The sequence below is a fragment of the Mytilus galloprovincialis genome, chromosome 9, assembly GCF_965363235.1.
Source record: "Mytilus galloprovincialis chromosome 9, xbMytGall1.hap1.1, whole genome shotgun sequence".
Lineage (NCBI taxonomy): Eukaryota > Metazoa > Mollusca > Bivalvia > Mytilida > Mytilidae > Mytilus > Mytilus galloprovincialis.
The window spans coordinates 6,625,154-6,642,620 of NC_134846.1; the positions used below are offsets into that span (position 1 = coordinate 6,625,154).

Consider the following 17,467-nt stretch of genomic DNA (forward strand, 5'->3'; position numbering starts at 1 on the left):
AAGTAAAATTGTTGATCAGGTCACGATTTATCTGCCCTGGAATTTTCAGATGAATCGGATAATCGGTTGTTAGGTTGCTGCTACTGAATTAGTAATTTTGAGGAAATTTTGCTGTTTTTTTTGTTATCTTGAATATTATTATAGATAGAGATAAACTGTAAACAGCAATAATGTACAGCAAAGTAAGAACTAAAAATAAGTCACTATGACCAAAATAGTCAATTGACCACCTAAGGAGTTATTACTCTTCATAGTCAATTTTTAACAATTTTCTAAAAATTTGAAGATTTTCAATAACATTTTCCACAGAAAGTACTGTTATAGATCGAGATAATTGTAAGCAGCAAGAATGTTTAGTAAAGTAAGATCTACAAACACATCACCATCACCAAAACACAATTTTGTCATGAATCCATCTGTGTCCATTGTGTAATATTCACATAGGCCAAGGTGAGCGACACAGGCTCTTTAGAGCCTCTAGTTTTTATTATTTTGCCTTATATTAAATGGCATTGTCTCCCTTTTTAGCTCACCGGAGCCCAAAGGGCCCCATGTGAGCTTATGCCATCACTTGGCGTCCTTCGTCGTCTGTTGTCATAAACTATTTCAAAAATCTTCTTCTCTGAAACTCCGAAGTTTTGATCCATCGTCAAACATGGCCACCATGGCTACAAATAGAACATAGGGGTCAAATGCAGTTTTTAGCTTATATCTTAAAAACTAAAGCTTTTAGAGCAAATCTGACATGGGGTTAAATTGTTCAATTTGTCAAGATCTATCAGCCATGAAATTATCAGACGAATCGAGCAACCCATTGTTGGGTTTCTGCCACCAAATTGGTAGTTTTAACAAAATTTTGCAGTTTTTAGCTCACCTGGCCCAAAGGGCCAAGTGAGTTTTTCCCATCACTTGGTGTCCTGCGTCCGTCGTCTGTCGTCCGTCGTCGTCGTCGTCCGTCGTTAACTTTTACAAAAATCTTCTCCTCTGAAACTACTGGGCCAAATAAAATCAAACTTGGCCACAATCATCATTGGGGTATCTAGTTTAAAATTTGTGTCCGGTGACCCGACCAATTAACCAAAATGGCCGCCATGGCTAAAAATAGAACATAGGGGTAAAATGCAGTTTTTGGCTGATAAATCAAAAACCGAAGCATTTAGAGCAAATCTGACATGGGGTAAATTTGTTTATCAGGTTAAGATCTACCTGCCCTGAAATTTTCAGATGAATTGGACAACTGGTTGTTGGGTTGCTGCCACTGAATTGATAATTTTAAGGAAATTTTGCTGTTTTTGGTTATTATCTTGAATATTATTATAGATAGAGATAAACTGTAAACTGCAAAAATGTTCAGCAAAGTAAGATTTACAAATAAGTCAACTGGACCAAAATGGTCAGTTGATCCCTTTAGAAGTTATTGCCCTTTAAAGTCAATTTTTAACCATTTTTCGTAAATCTATGTAATCTTTTACAAAAATCTTCTCCTCTGAAACTGCTGGGCCAAATTAAATGAAACTTAGCCACAATCATCATTGGGGTATCTAGATTAAAAATTGTGTCCGGTGACCCGACCAATCAACCAAAATGGCCGCCATGGCTAAAAATAGAACATAGGGGTAAAATGCAGTTTTTGGCTCATAACTCAAAAACCAAAGCATTTAGAGCAATTCTGATAGGGGTTGATATTGTTTATCAGGTCAAGAACTATCTGCCCTTAAATTTTCAGATGAATTGGACAACTGGTTAGTAGGTTGCCCCTGAATTGGTAATTTTAAGGAAATTTTGGCTTTTTTGTTATTATCTTGAATATTATTATAGATAGAGATAAACTGTAAACAGCAATAATTTTCAACAAAGTAAGACCTAAAAATAAGTCAACATGACCAAAATGGTCAATTGACCCCCTAAGGAGTTATTGCCCTTTATGGTAAATTTTAACAATTTTCATAAAATTTGTAAGTTTTTACTTACATTTTCCACTGAAACTACTGGGCCAAACCTAATTAATAGGGATAATTGTACGCAGCAAGATTGTTCAGTAAAGTAAGATCTACAAAACATCACCATCACCAAAACTCAATTTTGTCATGAATTCATCTGTGTCCTCTGTTGAATATTCACATAGACGAAGGTGAGCGACACAGGCTCTTTAGAGCCTCTAGTTTGTTATTATCTTGAATATTATTATAGATATATATAAGAAGAAGTCTTAAAAGCTGTACATGTATTTCATGCTTATCTTTGAAAAGCAGCAGGAAGAGTTGATATTCCTGCTGAGGTCCTGACAAACGTTATTAGAACTTCTAATAAAAGATCCAACTATAAAGACCTTGAATCAGGGCCGTAACTACAATGAGGCAGACGAGGCAATTGCTGGCAAAAAAAAATAATAAGGGAAAAAAAGAAAATGGAGAAAGTTAGGCATGCATGCAGAGGGTAGAACACATCCTTGCATTTTAACATCAAGAATTAAGTAATGCATACTTCGAATAGTAATTTATGTTGACGTGCAGCTTCTGTACTTTTATTTCAACGTAAGGTATCAATATCTCTGTATCTGATTACCATCGCCAGTAAACTGGCATTTGGTTCTGTAATTATTTATTTCCCGTGAAAATGAATTATTGATAATGGATATTTCCAACATTATCAGTCATGTTGTCAGTTCGCAAAGTAAATCAAAATTAAAATAGTTTGAATTCTTCACCTTGCTCAGTTAATATTATTAAAGAAGCATTCACAGATCACACATGAATACCTAAACACCCCACAATTTGTATGTAGTTCTCTTTCAAATAAAATGAAGATTTGAGGCATTTTCAAATGTTTTGCTGCAAACCTGGCTGCTATTCGAAAACAAAACATTTATTTTGGATGGATGGAGGATTTGTTTGGTTTAACGGCAAGTACATGAAGTAGGCTTTCTTTTAGCTATATATAGAGAGCAAGTTACAAAATGTATGTGATTATTCCATTCAAATGTTAAACGGACAGGACAAGACCTTGGCAGAATGACAATTTGATTGCTTGATACTTTGAATTTCCATGGAGTATTGTGGGAATACTTTGGGCTTGTGAAATAAAGACGGTCACACAATTAACCATGGTAAAGGTGACTAGAGAGTATTTAATTTGTATCATTATTGATTCGGGTGTAATAAAATTGAGAATGGAAATGTGGAATGTGTCAAAGAGACAACAACCCGACCGAAGAGCAGAAAACAGCCGAAGGCCACCAATGGGTCTTCAGTACAGCGAGAAAATCCCGAATCCGGAGGCGTGCTTCAGCTGGCCCCTAAACAATAATGTGTACTACATGTAGTTCAGTGATAATGGACGTCATACTATAAAACTCTGAAATATATAAATGAACTAAAAATTAAACATGTTTTTTGATATCTCAACCCTCCCCTATACCTCTAGCCAATGTACATTGTAAGAAAAACAAACACACAGCAATACGCACATGCATTTATCATGTTTATAGAATTAGCAAAAAAAATTAATTATTCAATTCAAAGAAAGTAGTCAGACGATGGGATAATAGTGGCACAAGAAAGGTCAAACTAGCATTCACAGACAGTGACTAGGTTCCACTCTTTGCGCTTTATTAAAGTGTTATTGAAAATGTGTGTTATTTTTAATAAAACGTTGACCACACACACTTGTCCCGCATTTTCTACTATCAGACATATAACCTACTGTAAATTTTATATAATTGATGGTACAAAATTCGAGGCAAATATCTGTCAACCGGCTCTGATAGACTATTACAGTTCTTTATATGGTAAATATGAAACAAAACGATAAATATGATACAAACAACAGAGGTAACAAGATATATTTCGAACCATAAATTAATGTTACAATTTTCGGCCAGGGGGCCTCAATCGGCGGCTCCCGTTAAACCCCTGCCTCGTCTGTTCCCAAGGCCTAGTTACGGCCCTGTGAATTGTTTATTTAGAGCTAATTTCCTAATGCATGTAGAGCAAGACTTTCAGGTTAGCTTACTTACTTGCTTTGTTTGTATATTGTACAATTTTATTGGGATAACGTCCAATTAAATGTAAATATAATATATACAGGTTTAACTATGCCTATATATATTGTTTGAAGATGTCAAAGCTTGAGTTAAAAGTTTATACATTGTTATACAAACAAAGCAAGCAAGCCACCAAAGTTTTACTCTACAAGAATTAGGAAATTAGCTCTTAGTAAATTTTAATAGCTATGATTTTAATTGAATTAAGTGATTACGACCAGCCTTACTTTGGTTCACGATCATCAGACAATTGTTGAATAAACAAACCAATTACAAATGTATAGACTAATGATCATTATGGTAATTACATTATTATGTGTTCCAGTGGATTGTAAATATCTATTTATCTCTTCTATGTGTCGGAATTGAATATAAACTTTTCCCAATTGTATTCTGAGTTATCATGGTTATCATGGAAAATAACTTCATATTCATATACTGATATCGATGCTGCTTAACAAATTGTACAAATCACACTGATTACTCATTTTTGTATCGATTTAAAGTAATTCATCTGAATGTTTCTCTAAACATGCTAAAGGTAATATTAGGCATCCTTCACTTACCTGCTGTCACTATTCATCGATACTTTTTACAAATTCCATTTATACTGATTCAGATATGTCACCAAATCCGCCGAAGTTAATTATTCATTATTATTTTATTATAGGGCCGGATCAACTAGGGGTGGATAATAATAACTTGTACAAGTAGTACCCCTGACTGAATGTGTCAAGTTTGCAGCATTCTAGACACTTCAGCACCGAGACAAATCGTCACCAGCATGGTGACAGACATTATGTTCTCAACAACTTTGCTTTATATTTTAAAAATCACATTTTTCTAATACTGGATGTTGACTTGACAATGGTAAAACATGGACCAGAGACGGATATGTTAAATCTGTGTACGTTTTCAAAGCACGATTGCTTTTAAGAAGTTCTTCACAGTTATTTCTTCAGGAAAATACTCTAAATGAATGTAAGATAAAGGTATCAGTGATAATTTTAGCATTTTGGAAAATTTGTATGCATAATTAAACCTCACAGCTGTAAAACTGTCAGACAACTTCTTATGGGAGTTATTGCCCTTACACATGGAAATGACAAATGTTACCATTTTTTTTCCATTTTTATACGACCGCAAACAAATTTTTGTGGTCGTATATTGGTATGAAGTTGGCGTCGTCGTCGTTGTCGTCGTCGTCAGAAGACACATTGGTTTTCGCACTCTAACTTTAATTTAAGTGAATAGATCTCTATGAAATTTTACCATAAGGTTCAATACCACAACAGAAAGGTTGGGATTGATTTTGGGGATAATGGTACCAACAGTTAAGGAATTAGGGGTCAAAAAGGGGACAAAAAAAAACTTCCAGACATAACTTGTGTGTTAGTGTATGGATCTCTCTGACATTGTACCACAAGGTTCCATATCACAAAGGGAATGCTGGGATTGATTATGGGGGTAATTGCCTCAAAATTTTAGGAATTAGGGGCCAAAAAAGGGGCAAAAACAAGCATTTTTCTAGTTTCATGACAATAACTTGTGTGTAAGTGTATGTATCTTTCTGAAATTGTACTACAAGGTTCCATATCACAACACTACAAGGTTCCATATCACAACACTACAAGGTTCCATATCACAAAGGGAGAGCTGAAAATGAGTTTGGGGGTAATTGCCCACAACGTTTAGGAATAAGGGGCCAAAAATAAGAATTTTTCTAGTTTCCAGACAATAACTTGTGTTCAAGTGTATGGATCTCTCTGAAATTGTACTGCAATGTACCATACCACAAAGGGAAGGCTGGGATTGATTATGGGGTAATTGCCTAAACATATTAGGAATTAGGGGCCAAAAAGGGGCAAAAAACAAGCATTTTTCTAGTTTTAGGACAATTACTTGTGCGTAAGTGTATGGATCTTTATGAAATTGTACTACAAGGTTCCATATCACAAAGGGAAAGCTTGGTTTGAGTTTGGGGGTAATTGCCCTGAACGTTTAGGAATTTTGGGCCAAAAAGGGGCCTAAAAACAAGCATTTTTCTACTTTCAAGACAATAACTTGTGTTCAAGTGTATATATGGATCTCTCTGAAATTGTACTGCAAGGTACCATACCACAAAGGGAAGGCTGAGATTGAGTTTGGGGGTGATGAATCATAAGGGGGTTCAAAAAATTTGGGGGAGGGATTTTTTTTTCCTTTTTTTCCATTTTTTTTCTTTAAAATTTTCCATTTTAAATTGGTTATTTCTGATTTATATATAAAAGCAAATAATAATGATATGGTTTGAATAGGCAAATTAAAAATATTTTTAAGTTCTTAGACCACATTCATTCTGTGTCAGAAACCTATGCTGTGTCAAATATTTAATCACAATCCAAATTCAGTGCTGTATCAAGCTTATAATGAATGTTGTGTCCATACTTGCCCCAACTGTTCAGGGTTCGACCTCTGTGGTCGTTTCAAGCTGCACCCAGCGGAGCATTTTATTTACATTTATAAGTTTTCATTATTTACCGGCCCTCATTAAAATTCAAATATCTGTAATTGGGAGATATCTGTATTGTATTTTAAGCTTGGCCTTCGTGAAACGTAGATTTGACTGTCACAAATTGAGTTTACCTAGCAACGAAATACAATACAGATATCTCCATTCTAATGCAACATCTTAAAATAAATTCCATTTGATAAATATTTTGGCTTACTTCCCAAAGTTGGTTTCCGTCCTCTAACTTTAGTTTGCCTCAACCAAATGTTATAAAACTTCTACAAAAGGCTTATTACCACAAAACACAGATCAAGTTTAAATTTCAGTGGCGTCACTTAAACCGTTCTAGAGTTATGCCCCTTTACAAATGGAAAAATTGCTGAATTTTTCATTCCCGCTCTCTAGTTTAGGAGGGGCCTCAGTGGCCGAGTGGTCTAAGTAGTTACTACTGTAATCACTAGCCAGTCAACACTGAGGTTGTGAGTTCGAACCCCGCTTGTGCGGGTGCACTGGACTCCAATCTAAATTGACTAGGATTGTCAGTTTTCCTATCACAGGTCGGTGGTTTTCTCCTGGCACTCCGGCTCCCTCCACCAATAAAAATTGGCCCAAAAGCGGTGCTTAAAAGTGGCGTTAAAACACCAAAAATCAAATCAAATCTAGTTTAGGTTGCCTCAACCAAATGTTATGAAACTTATTCACAATGCTTATTACCACAAAACACAGATCAAGTTTGAGTTTCGGTAGTGTCACTTTTACTGTTCTAGAGTTATGCCCCTTTACAAATGGAAAAAATACTAGTTTTCATTTCCATTCCCTAACTAAAGTTAGCCTCAACCAAATGTTATGAAACTTATACACAATGCTTAATACCACAAAATACAGATCAAGTTTGAATTTTGGTGGTGTCACTTTTACTGTTCTAAAGTTATGCCCCTTTACAAATGGAATAATTGCTGAATTTTTTGTTTCCGTTCTCTACCTTCAGTTTGCCTCAACGAAATGTTATAAAACTTATACACAATACATATAACCACAAAACTCAGATCAAGTACAAATTTGAGTAGCGTCACTTTTACTGTTCTTCAGTTATGTCCCTTTCAAGGTTACCGCTGGCGTTCACCATTTTCGCATTTTGCAAAAAAATAAAAATTGTGGCGATTAAAATTCATCATTTGCGAAAGAATTTGGCGAAAGAAATATATATAATGATTTGATTTCATCCATTTTATTTATTTTTCGTTTTGGCGACGCACGTGTTTCAAGCATATTTTTACGTCTCAACTTTTTCATTTACGATGGTCCGGAAAAGAAAACTGTCGTTATGAAGAAATATATTCAACAGGTTGGGAACAACTCCTCAAATAAGTAACCCTTCAATGTAATGACTATCCCTTAAATCAGGGATCAATTTCAAGTGATAAAAAAAAAATGTTTTGTTGTAAAAACCACTTTTTAGTACAAAAGGGCACATATTCATATCATTTGAAGAAACTTTTCCCAAAGAACTATACAACTATCTGGTATTATATGGTCAAAACATGTCCAAGAATTTTGTAATATTCCTGGACTTATACATCATGTACATGTATCTTCTTTATTTTAAAAAATAAGTGGACCCCTCTTTAAGAAAAGTTGTTCCAAATATAATGAATTTTTCCCCGTTTAAGTTAAAAAAAAGCTAAATTTTTCTTTTTACTTTTCTACAACAGCAAAATGATCCCTTGTCTGAGGGACAGTCCCTTATTTAAGGGATATCCCACATTTGGAGGGTTGTTCCAAACCTGTTGAAAAGTAAGAAAAGTCTCTGCCTTTAGTCTTTATCCTTCAACTGGAAGGGAAATGTATATCCGATAAACTTTTGAAGTCAAAATTATGATGTCTATATTGCTATTTTTATAGTATCTTTTAAAAAGTAAATGGGGGGGGGGGGGGTTAGAAAGAAGGAACATTTTAAACGAAAAATATATTTATGTAAGTTGGCGAAAAAAATAATTGACTCGGGGAAACCCTGCCCTTTATAACTTTATATGATATGCTAGCGGGGGCATCATCTGTGTCCCATAGACATATTCCCCATTTATTTGATTTTGCATATATATATGTACAGGTACGACTCAAATAGACACCAAGTCTGACTTAATAATAGATTATAGAACAAGTTTCCAAATCGACAGCAGATTCTATGCACCTCTAATCAGTGTCCAGTTCTTATATAAATAATTAGGATTTTTTTTTCAGAGTTATGATACATCATATTGAAGCTGGAAGACATGACTTTCAAAATGACCTAAAAGAAATACTTCGTGATTTGTTGTTGACTTCTAGAACAGTGGAAGAAATGAGGTTCACAACAATGCTGGAGAAGTTTTGCAGAATGTGTAACCTAAAGGGAAGGTAAATTCTTTAAAAAATATGGTGAAAATAAATTTTGACCATTACTATCATGACTATTGACAAGACTGTTTCTTTAACCACTTTGTGCTTAACCTTAACATACTGCAGAATGAGGACTGACTTTTCAGGGTTTTTTTCACATTGCTGGACTATTGTGTTACAATACATGTACATACATGTAAAACCAGTAAGATATTGTTTTTTTTAAATTGAGAATAGCAGCTAAGATTCCTTACGAACATCTTGCTACAACAAGAAATGAAACAACATGAGCAAGCTTAATTAGTGGAATGAAAATGTTATTTCTTTAAAATTTTGAAATTCAGACAGACATGATACAATGTATATGTAACACTTCCAAAAGTGTCAATCTCCCCAACAATGCCCAAACATGTCCTCAAAATCCTAAATGATCCAAACGTGTTCAATTATTATTATTTGCAAAGCGTGTCCGCTTTAAAACACCAGAACATCTCAAAACTTTTAGCAATAATATGTCCTCAGTAAAGGCAATAACTTTTATGGCAATTTAATAATTTTTGAAAACATGATTAAAGACGTCTGGTTTTGGTTGCAGGATTCTAAAACAGATCAAACGACATCTGGAGGAAATAAAGGTATTCTGTTTGGTAAAGACCAATGCCCAAGACATGGAACATTATCCTGTCTATCCACAGTGAAAGATGATATCAATGACTTCTGCTTTCAAATAGACACCAGATAAGAATAAGAATGGCACAATAAAAATGCGTTTTGCTTGCAGTGGTTTTATTGATTCAGCCATGCTAAGTTGAAGACATATCATGAAACTTATAATGTGTTTTTATGATTTGTGGAATCTTTCTACACCATTTTAATCATGTTAATCATCAACTGCCAACTTTTGACATTTTATTTGCCCTTGAATTTAGAAAAGATTGGACGAACAACCCTTTTATTTTAGATATACACTTGCATATAGTTCCTTTGTAAATCAAAATTTATAATGATTTACTATTTATGAATTATTTTGAAAAAGTATTTTTACATCAATTGAATCAGTTGATAAGAATTTTGTTTTATATAAGTATCTTATGCTTGTGTAAGTTGTTATTCAACGAAATTTGGGTCAACATGTGTATTAATAGATCTAAGTTGATTCCCACACTTTTTTGAAATGGTATAACTCCAATTCTTTCAATTGGCAAGTAAGAGTCAGTATGATTATCAAATGTCATGATTTTCAAATAATTACACTCAAAGGTGTAAGTATTAATTGGAAACAACCCCAGTCTTAATTCACCACAGTTAATATCTCATGACCTGTTGTACCACCATTTATTAAAAAAAAATCTGACAGAGTCTAAAATTGACATATCAATATGTAAATATATCAATATTTGCATCAATATTGTGAAATTCCCTACATTTGGACAATTACACAGAAATTTTATAGTAAGATTGGAAATGAAAAGAGAAAAAAAAAGTATGGTTAGAAGAATATCAGACTAGCTATGAATATGGCTGGATCACAACATTGACAATGCTTTGATTAGCATAAGTTTGTGCAACGCCGTTTGTTAATTTGCAACGCATAATTTAACTCTTGGTTGCTTAGTGGCAAATATGTCATGCATACTTAGAATGAACATAAAAATTGTAATTGATTAGTTTTGTACAGTTAAATTTATCGTTTATTAATTATAAGTGAACTTTTTTTGCACAAATATACCCCAGTGATGCCAAACGTTAAATATCTTAATAATATAGGAGGGTATCGCATGGCCTGCTTCCTACATAAATGGTATCTGGGCTATTATCATGATTATATAGTTACTGTCCCATTTTAACAACAACAAAACAAAACTACTGTTCCTTTATTAATATTGATTGGATTTGTAAACAACATATATGTGAATACGAATCAATATTTAATAATGCTCGACAGGTTTAAGTGATTTAAAAATATTGACACGATAAGCATTCATAAACAATGGATGTTTTCACTTCATATAGACACATTTTGGTGTGTTTTTTAAGTGGACAACAACAACAACAACAACAACAATACTTTATTTTAAGAGGGTTACACAGTTAGCTATATAACTAATCTTCCCTGAGGCCCTCATCATGAGAAATCAAACAAAATGCAAACGTATACATTGCATACATTAGTATAAAAAGTCAAGTATGATAATAATGTTTAATACAACTTGATAAAATGTGATGAAAAAAATAAACATGATGACATGATCAGTTTTTAATATTATTGATATAGCTAGGTTGATTTCAATAAATGATCTGTTATTTTGTATTTGAAAGAATTAACATTTGTAATATTTCTTAACGGTATTGGCAAATTATTCCACAAGAATGGTCCAGAATACATAAAAGATTTTTTGAACAATTCTGTTTTTGGTTTAGGGAGTATGAGGTTTCCTTGAACAGCATTTCTCAAGGGGTATGGATTTCTGTCTGAAACATAATGAAACTTGTTAGTAAGATATGATGGGGCATCATTTTTAATGCACTTAAATGTCATCACTAACTTATGATATTTTATTCTCTGTTCAACTGTCATCCAGTTTAAATGTTTGAATAAGGGTGCAGAAGGAGCGAATGGGTCTGTTTCTAGTATTAATCTAGCAGCCCTCTTTTGTAATTTTAATATCCTTTTTAAACCCTCACTGCTACAACTACTCCACACTATACAACAATAATCAATTAGTGGCAAGATATAACTATTATAGAATAATTTTCTGCAGTCTAGATTTAGAAATTTTTTAATCTTTAATAGTAGATATAGTCTAGATGATATTTTTGAGCAGATCACATCAATTTGGTTTGTCCATGTGAGGGAAGGGTCAATTTTAATGCCTAAAAGACTTTCACATGTGGAAGATTGTATCACTTGATTGTTAATAGTTAAACAACTCTCATTGTAATGTGGCATTGCTCTTTGCTTCGTTCCAATAATCATATATTTTGTTTTATTTTTATTGATGAACATATTGTTATCATTGCACCATTCCTCTACACCATGTAAATCTTCTTGTACCTTTGACTGTAGAGTTTGATAACAATTACCAGAAAGATGTAAAGTTGAATCATCGGCATATAAATCAGTGCAACAATTTTGCATATAAATAGGAAGGTCGTTTATGTATAATATAAACAGAAGGGGGCCTAATATGGAGCCTTGGGGGACACCATACTTGATATAAAGTTTTTCAGAATGAGCATTACCAATTTGTACTTGTTGAGTTCTTTCATTCAAATATGATTTAAAAAAAGAAACAGCAGTATTATCAAATCCATAAATTTCAAGTTTTTTACAGAGAATATCATGATCTACTACATCAAAAGCTTTCTTAAAATCCAACAGGACTGCTAAGTTGATATTACCATCATTCATATCCTGTATCCATTTATCTATGATATTGATAAGGGCAGTTTGGCAAGAGTGTTCTTGTCGAAACCCAGACTGTGCTGGGTGTAAAAGATCTAATCTTTTTAGGTAGTCATACAAATGTTTTGAAACATGCTTTTCTAAAAGTTTTGATAAAACGGGAAGTACAGAAATTGGTCTATAATTTGTTGCCATGAATTTTTCACCAGCTTTAAAAACAGGGGTTACTCTTGCATTCTTTAGAACACTGGGTAATGTACTTGTATCTATTATTCTGTTAAAAATGTAAGTTAAAGATGACGTTATGAAAGGAGCACTCAATTTTAAAATTTTTGGTCCTATGTTATCAGATCCGGTGGATTTATTAATGTCAAGTTTGATCATCTCATTAAATAGACCATTTATTGTGACTGGTGGAATTGAAAATTTTACTTGTTCTGACTTAGTAAATTTCTTTTGTACAAATTGATTTAATTTTGCATAATCATGAGTTTTGCTCATACATCTGTCAGTCCTCAGGTTTTCAACACAAGATGTAAAAAACTTATTACTGTGCTTATCCAGTGACCTTTGGGGTATCACAATAGCAATGGCCAAAACAGTTTACCAAATTGCAGTTAGATTTCTTCTCCAACTAACTGATCAACTGGTAAAATGTTTTAGCAGATTGCTCAAGTGAAATGTTGTTAGTATGAAGTGAGTGCTGTGAAATCAAAAGTAATACTTACCATCCAGATCCAGTTAGTTGATACCTTTGTCAATTGTTTCAAACACAAAAATGACTTACTATAGTATGAGTCACTGAATAAGAAGGTCTAATTTTGACATGGAAACTTCTATCATGAATATTATTATAGATAGAGATAAACTGTAAACAGCAATAATGTTCAACAAAGACAGATCTACAAATAAGTCAACTTTACCAAAATGGTCAGTTGACCCCTTAAGGAGTTATTGCCCTTTATAGTCAATTTTTAACCATTTTTCGTAAATTTTTGTAATCTTTTACAAAAATCTTCTCCTCTGAAACTACTTAGACAAATTTAACCAAACTTGTCCACAATCATCATAAGGGTAACTCGTTTCAAAAATGTGTTTGATGACCCCGCCCGCGAACCAAGATGGCTGACATGGCTAAAAAATAGTACATAGGGTAAAATGCAGTTTTTGGCTCATATCTCTGAAACCAAAGCATTTAGAGCAAATCTTGCAGGATAAAATTGTTCATTAGGTCAGGATCTATCTGCCCTGAAATTTTCAGACCAATCAGGCAACACGTTGTTGGGTTGCTGCCCCTGAATTGGTAATTTTAAGAAAATTTTGCAGCTTTTGGTTATTATCGTGAATATTATTATAGATAGAGATAAACTGTAAACAGTAATAATGTACTGCAAAGTAAGATCTACAAATAAGTCAACATGACCAAAATTGTCAATTGACCCCTAAAGGAGTTATTGCCCTTTATAGTCATTTTTTTACAATTTTCATAAATTTTGTAAATTTTTGTAATTTTTTACAAAATATTTTCCACTGTAACTACTGGGCCAAGTTCATTATAGATAGAGATAATTGTAAGCAGCAAGAATGTTCAGTAAAGTAAGATCTACAAACACATCACCATCACCAAAACACAATTTTGTCATGAATCCATCTGTGTCCTTTGTTTAATATGCACATAGACCATGGTGAGGGACACAGGCTCTTTAGAGCCTCTATTTATGGTTGTGTAACCAATGAAAGGCAAATATTTCATACAAGAATAGAAGCCAAATATTTCATTGGATTACAGTTTATGTTAAGGAAAATTTTACCCCAAATTGTACCTTGTCCTATAAACATTAAGGAAGATCAAAATCAGTGACAAGAAAAGCATGAACAAAAAACCTCACAAAAATATTTAGCCCTTGACATATTTAAAATCCATGAAATATTGTAACCACCTTAAATAACTGATTAAAACAAGATCGCAATCGATTGACTCGACCTAAATTATCAAATCCTGGTACCCTGTATATGAAAATGATGAAAGGTTAATTTTGAAAATGGTTCTTTTTGTAGTATAGGATTGGTCGAGGAAACCATGATCAATGATGTACGTGTTGTGGCAGTTCCAGACTTAACTTTCATAATTTCATCAAATGAAATGCTTGATGTAACGGATGTAACACAGATACAGATAATGACAGTTGCAGAGGTACTTCTTCATATATAAATAAAGTAAAAAAATTTCAGGCTTGTGTGTCAACAATTAATTTTCATTTCCAATGTATGCAGATTTCTTAAGTCTAGTCTTGTAAGTGCTCTCCTGTGTACTATTCTTGCCAAATATTTAAAGAATTTATATCGAAGGTTTATATCAGATGGCTTAAAATTTCTCCACTGATTTTTTTCAAAAAACTAAAATCCATGAACATGTACCATGAAAATATAAACTATGTATCAGATATCAGAATGCAATTTTTACTCAACTGGCCCAAAGGGCCAAGTGAGCTTTTCTCATCACTTGGCGTCCATCGTCGTCGTCGTCCCTTAACTTTTACAAAAATCATCTCCTCTGAAACTACTGGTCCAAATTAAAGCAAACTTTGCCTAAATCATCCTTAGGGTATCTAGTTATAAAAAAACTATCCGATGACCCCGCCCATCAACCAAGATGGCCACCATGGCTAAAAATAGAACATGGGTGTAAAATGCAGTTTTTGGCTTATATCTCTGAAACTAAAGCATTTAGAGCAAATCTGACATGGGGGTGAATATGTTCATCAGGCCAAGATCTATCTGCCCTGAAATTTTCAGATGCATCAGACAATCCGTTGTTGGGTTGCTGCCTCTGAATTTGTAATTTTAAGGAAATTTTGCAGTTTTTGGTTATTATCTTGAATATTATAATAGATCAGTCAGGGCCATTACTTAAACAAGTAACAATTAAAATTACCTATACAAGTAATGTTGAAAACGAGGCTAATTTAAATATAACTTATATAAGTTATTTTTCTAAATATTATTTTTATAGGTGTTTAAGAATACAGATTTTACTAGCTTTAAATAATTTTCACAGTTATCTGGTTATTTTTCCCTTGATATATAAAAACTAATTCTTCAGAAACACTAATTAACTTTCCAACGCACTTATCTTTCATAACGATGCTTCTGGGTCAAAGATTGGTCTCTTGGGACTATTAAATTATCATTTTCCTCTAAAATCTTGAAGGTAGACTGATATAAATAGATTGATACTTGTGAATTAATTAAGACCTGAAGTTATTTATAATTTGTAACCTAATTCAATTATGTGCCTTTAATAGGTAAGTGTAATTGCTATTTTTTTTCAAAAATGTTAAAAATAACTTATTCAAATAATATTTTTGTCATTATTTTCAAAGTAACCCTTTATCTCTATACTCCTCTCAAATCTGATAAATTCTTTATTTTATCATATAAAATGGTGTTTTAAAAATCATGAAAACTACATTTAGTCTATGTTTCTATTGAAAATTAAAATAACTCTATTAAGTAATTTTATTATTTTTAAAATAAAAAATTACTTATATATTAGGTAATTAAAAAAAATAACTTGTTTAAGTAACGCCCCTGACTGATAGATAGAGATAAACTGTAAACAGAAAAATTGTTCAGCAAAGTCATGAAAGTAAGCTCTACAAATAAGTCAAACATGACAAAAATTGTCAATTCACCCCAAAAAGAGTTATTGCCCTTTAAAGTCATTTTTTCACAATTTTTCGTAAATTTTTATACGACCGCAAAAAAAATTTGTGGTCGTATATATATATATATATATATTGGTATGACGTCGTCGTCGTCCGAAGACCGATTGGTTTTCGCACTCTAACTTTAGTTTAAGTGAATGGATCTCTATGAAATTTTACCATAAGGTTCAATACCACAAAAGGAAGGTTGGGATTGATTTTGGGGATTATGGTACCAACAGTTAAGGAATTAGGGGCCAAAAATAAGCATTTTTGTAACTCCCTGACATAACTTGTGTGTTAGTGTATGGATCTCTCTTGAAATTGTACCAAAAGGTTCCATATCACAAAGGGAATGTTTGGATTGATTTTGGGGGTAATTGCCTTAAAATTTTAGGAATTAGGGGCTAAAAAAGGGGCAAAAAACAAGCATTTTTCTAGTTTCATGACAATAACTTGTGTGTAAGTGTATGGATCTTTCTGAAATTGTACTGCAAGGGTCCATATTACAAAGGGAAAGCTGGAATTGAGTTTGGGGGTAATTTCCCAAAACGTTTAGGAATAAGGGGCCAAAAATGGGCCAAAAATAAGCATTTTTCTAGTTTCCAGACAATAACTTGTGCAAGTGTATGTATCTCTCTGAAATTGTACTGGAAGGTTCCATATCACAAAGGGAATGTTTGGATTGATTTTGGGGGTAATTGCCTCAAAATTTTAGGAATTAGGGGCCAAAAAAGGGGCAAAAAACAAGCATTTTTCTAGTTTCATGACAATAACTTGTGTGTAAGTCTATGGATCTTTCTGAAATTGTACTACAAGGTTCCATATCACAAAGGGAAAGCTGGAATTGAGTTTGGGGGTAATTGCCCAAATGTTTAAGAAAAGGGGGCCAAAAATAAGCATTTTCCTAGTTTCCAGACAATAACTTGTGTTCAAGTTATGGATCTCTCTGAAATAATACTGCAAGGTACCATACCACAAAGGGAAGGCTGGGATTGATTTTGGGGGTAATTGCTTCAAAATTTTAGAAATTAGGGGCCAAAAAGGGTAAAAAAACAAGAATTTTTCTAGAGTCAGGACAATAACTTGTGTGTAAGTGTATGGATCTTTATGAAATTGTACTACAAGGTTCCATATCACAAAGGGAAAGCTGGGTTTGAGTTTGGGGGTAATTGCTTTAAATGTTTAGGAATATGGGGCCAAAAAGGGGCCAAAAAAACAAGCATTTTTCTAGTTTCCAGACAATAACTTGTGTTCAGGTGTATAGATCTCTATGAAATTGTACTGCAAGGTACCATACCACAAAGGGAAGGCTGGGATTGAGTTTGGGGGTGATGAATCATAAGGGGGTTCACAAAATAAGGGGGGGGGATTTTTTTTTACTTTTTTTTACTTTAAAATTTTCCATTTTAAATTGGTTATTTCTGATTTATATATAAAAG

At 33.2% G+C, this 17,467-nt stretch overlaps 1 protein-coding gene across 3 annotated transcripts in view; it reads left to right on the forward strand.

The window, feature by feature from the left end:
• Positions 1 to 17,467, forward strand: part of LOC143044325 (uncharacterized) — a 31,091-nt gene that overhangs the window by 2,399 nt on the left and 11,225 nt on the right. For 2 of the 3 annotated variants that reach the window (XR_012968639.1, XM_076216272.1), the window contains exons 2-3: positions 8,775 to 8,930; positions 14,377 to 14,512. Coding sequence is in view for 2 of the 3 variants with exons in the window: in XM_076216272.1 (XP_076072387.1) it covers positions 8,775 to 8,930; positions 14,377 to 14,512 (292 nt within the window). In the remaining variant the exon portion in view is untranslated. Of the gene's footprint in view, positions 1 to 8,774; positions 8,931 to 9,507; positions 9,693 to 14,376; positions 14,513 to 17,467 lie in introns of those variants that run through there. The other variant, XM_076216273.1, reaches the window with a different exon arrangement.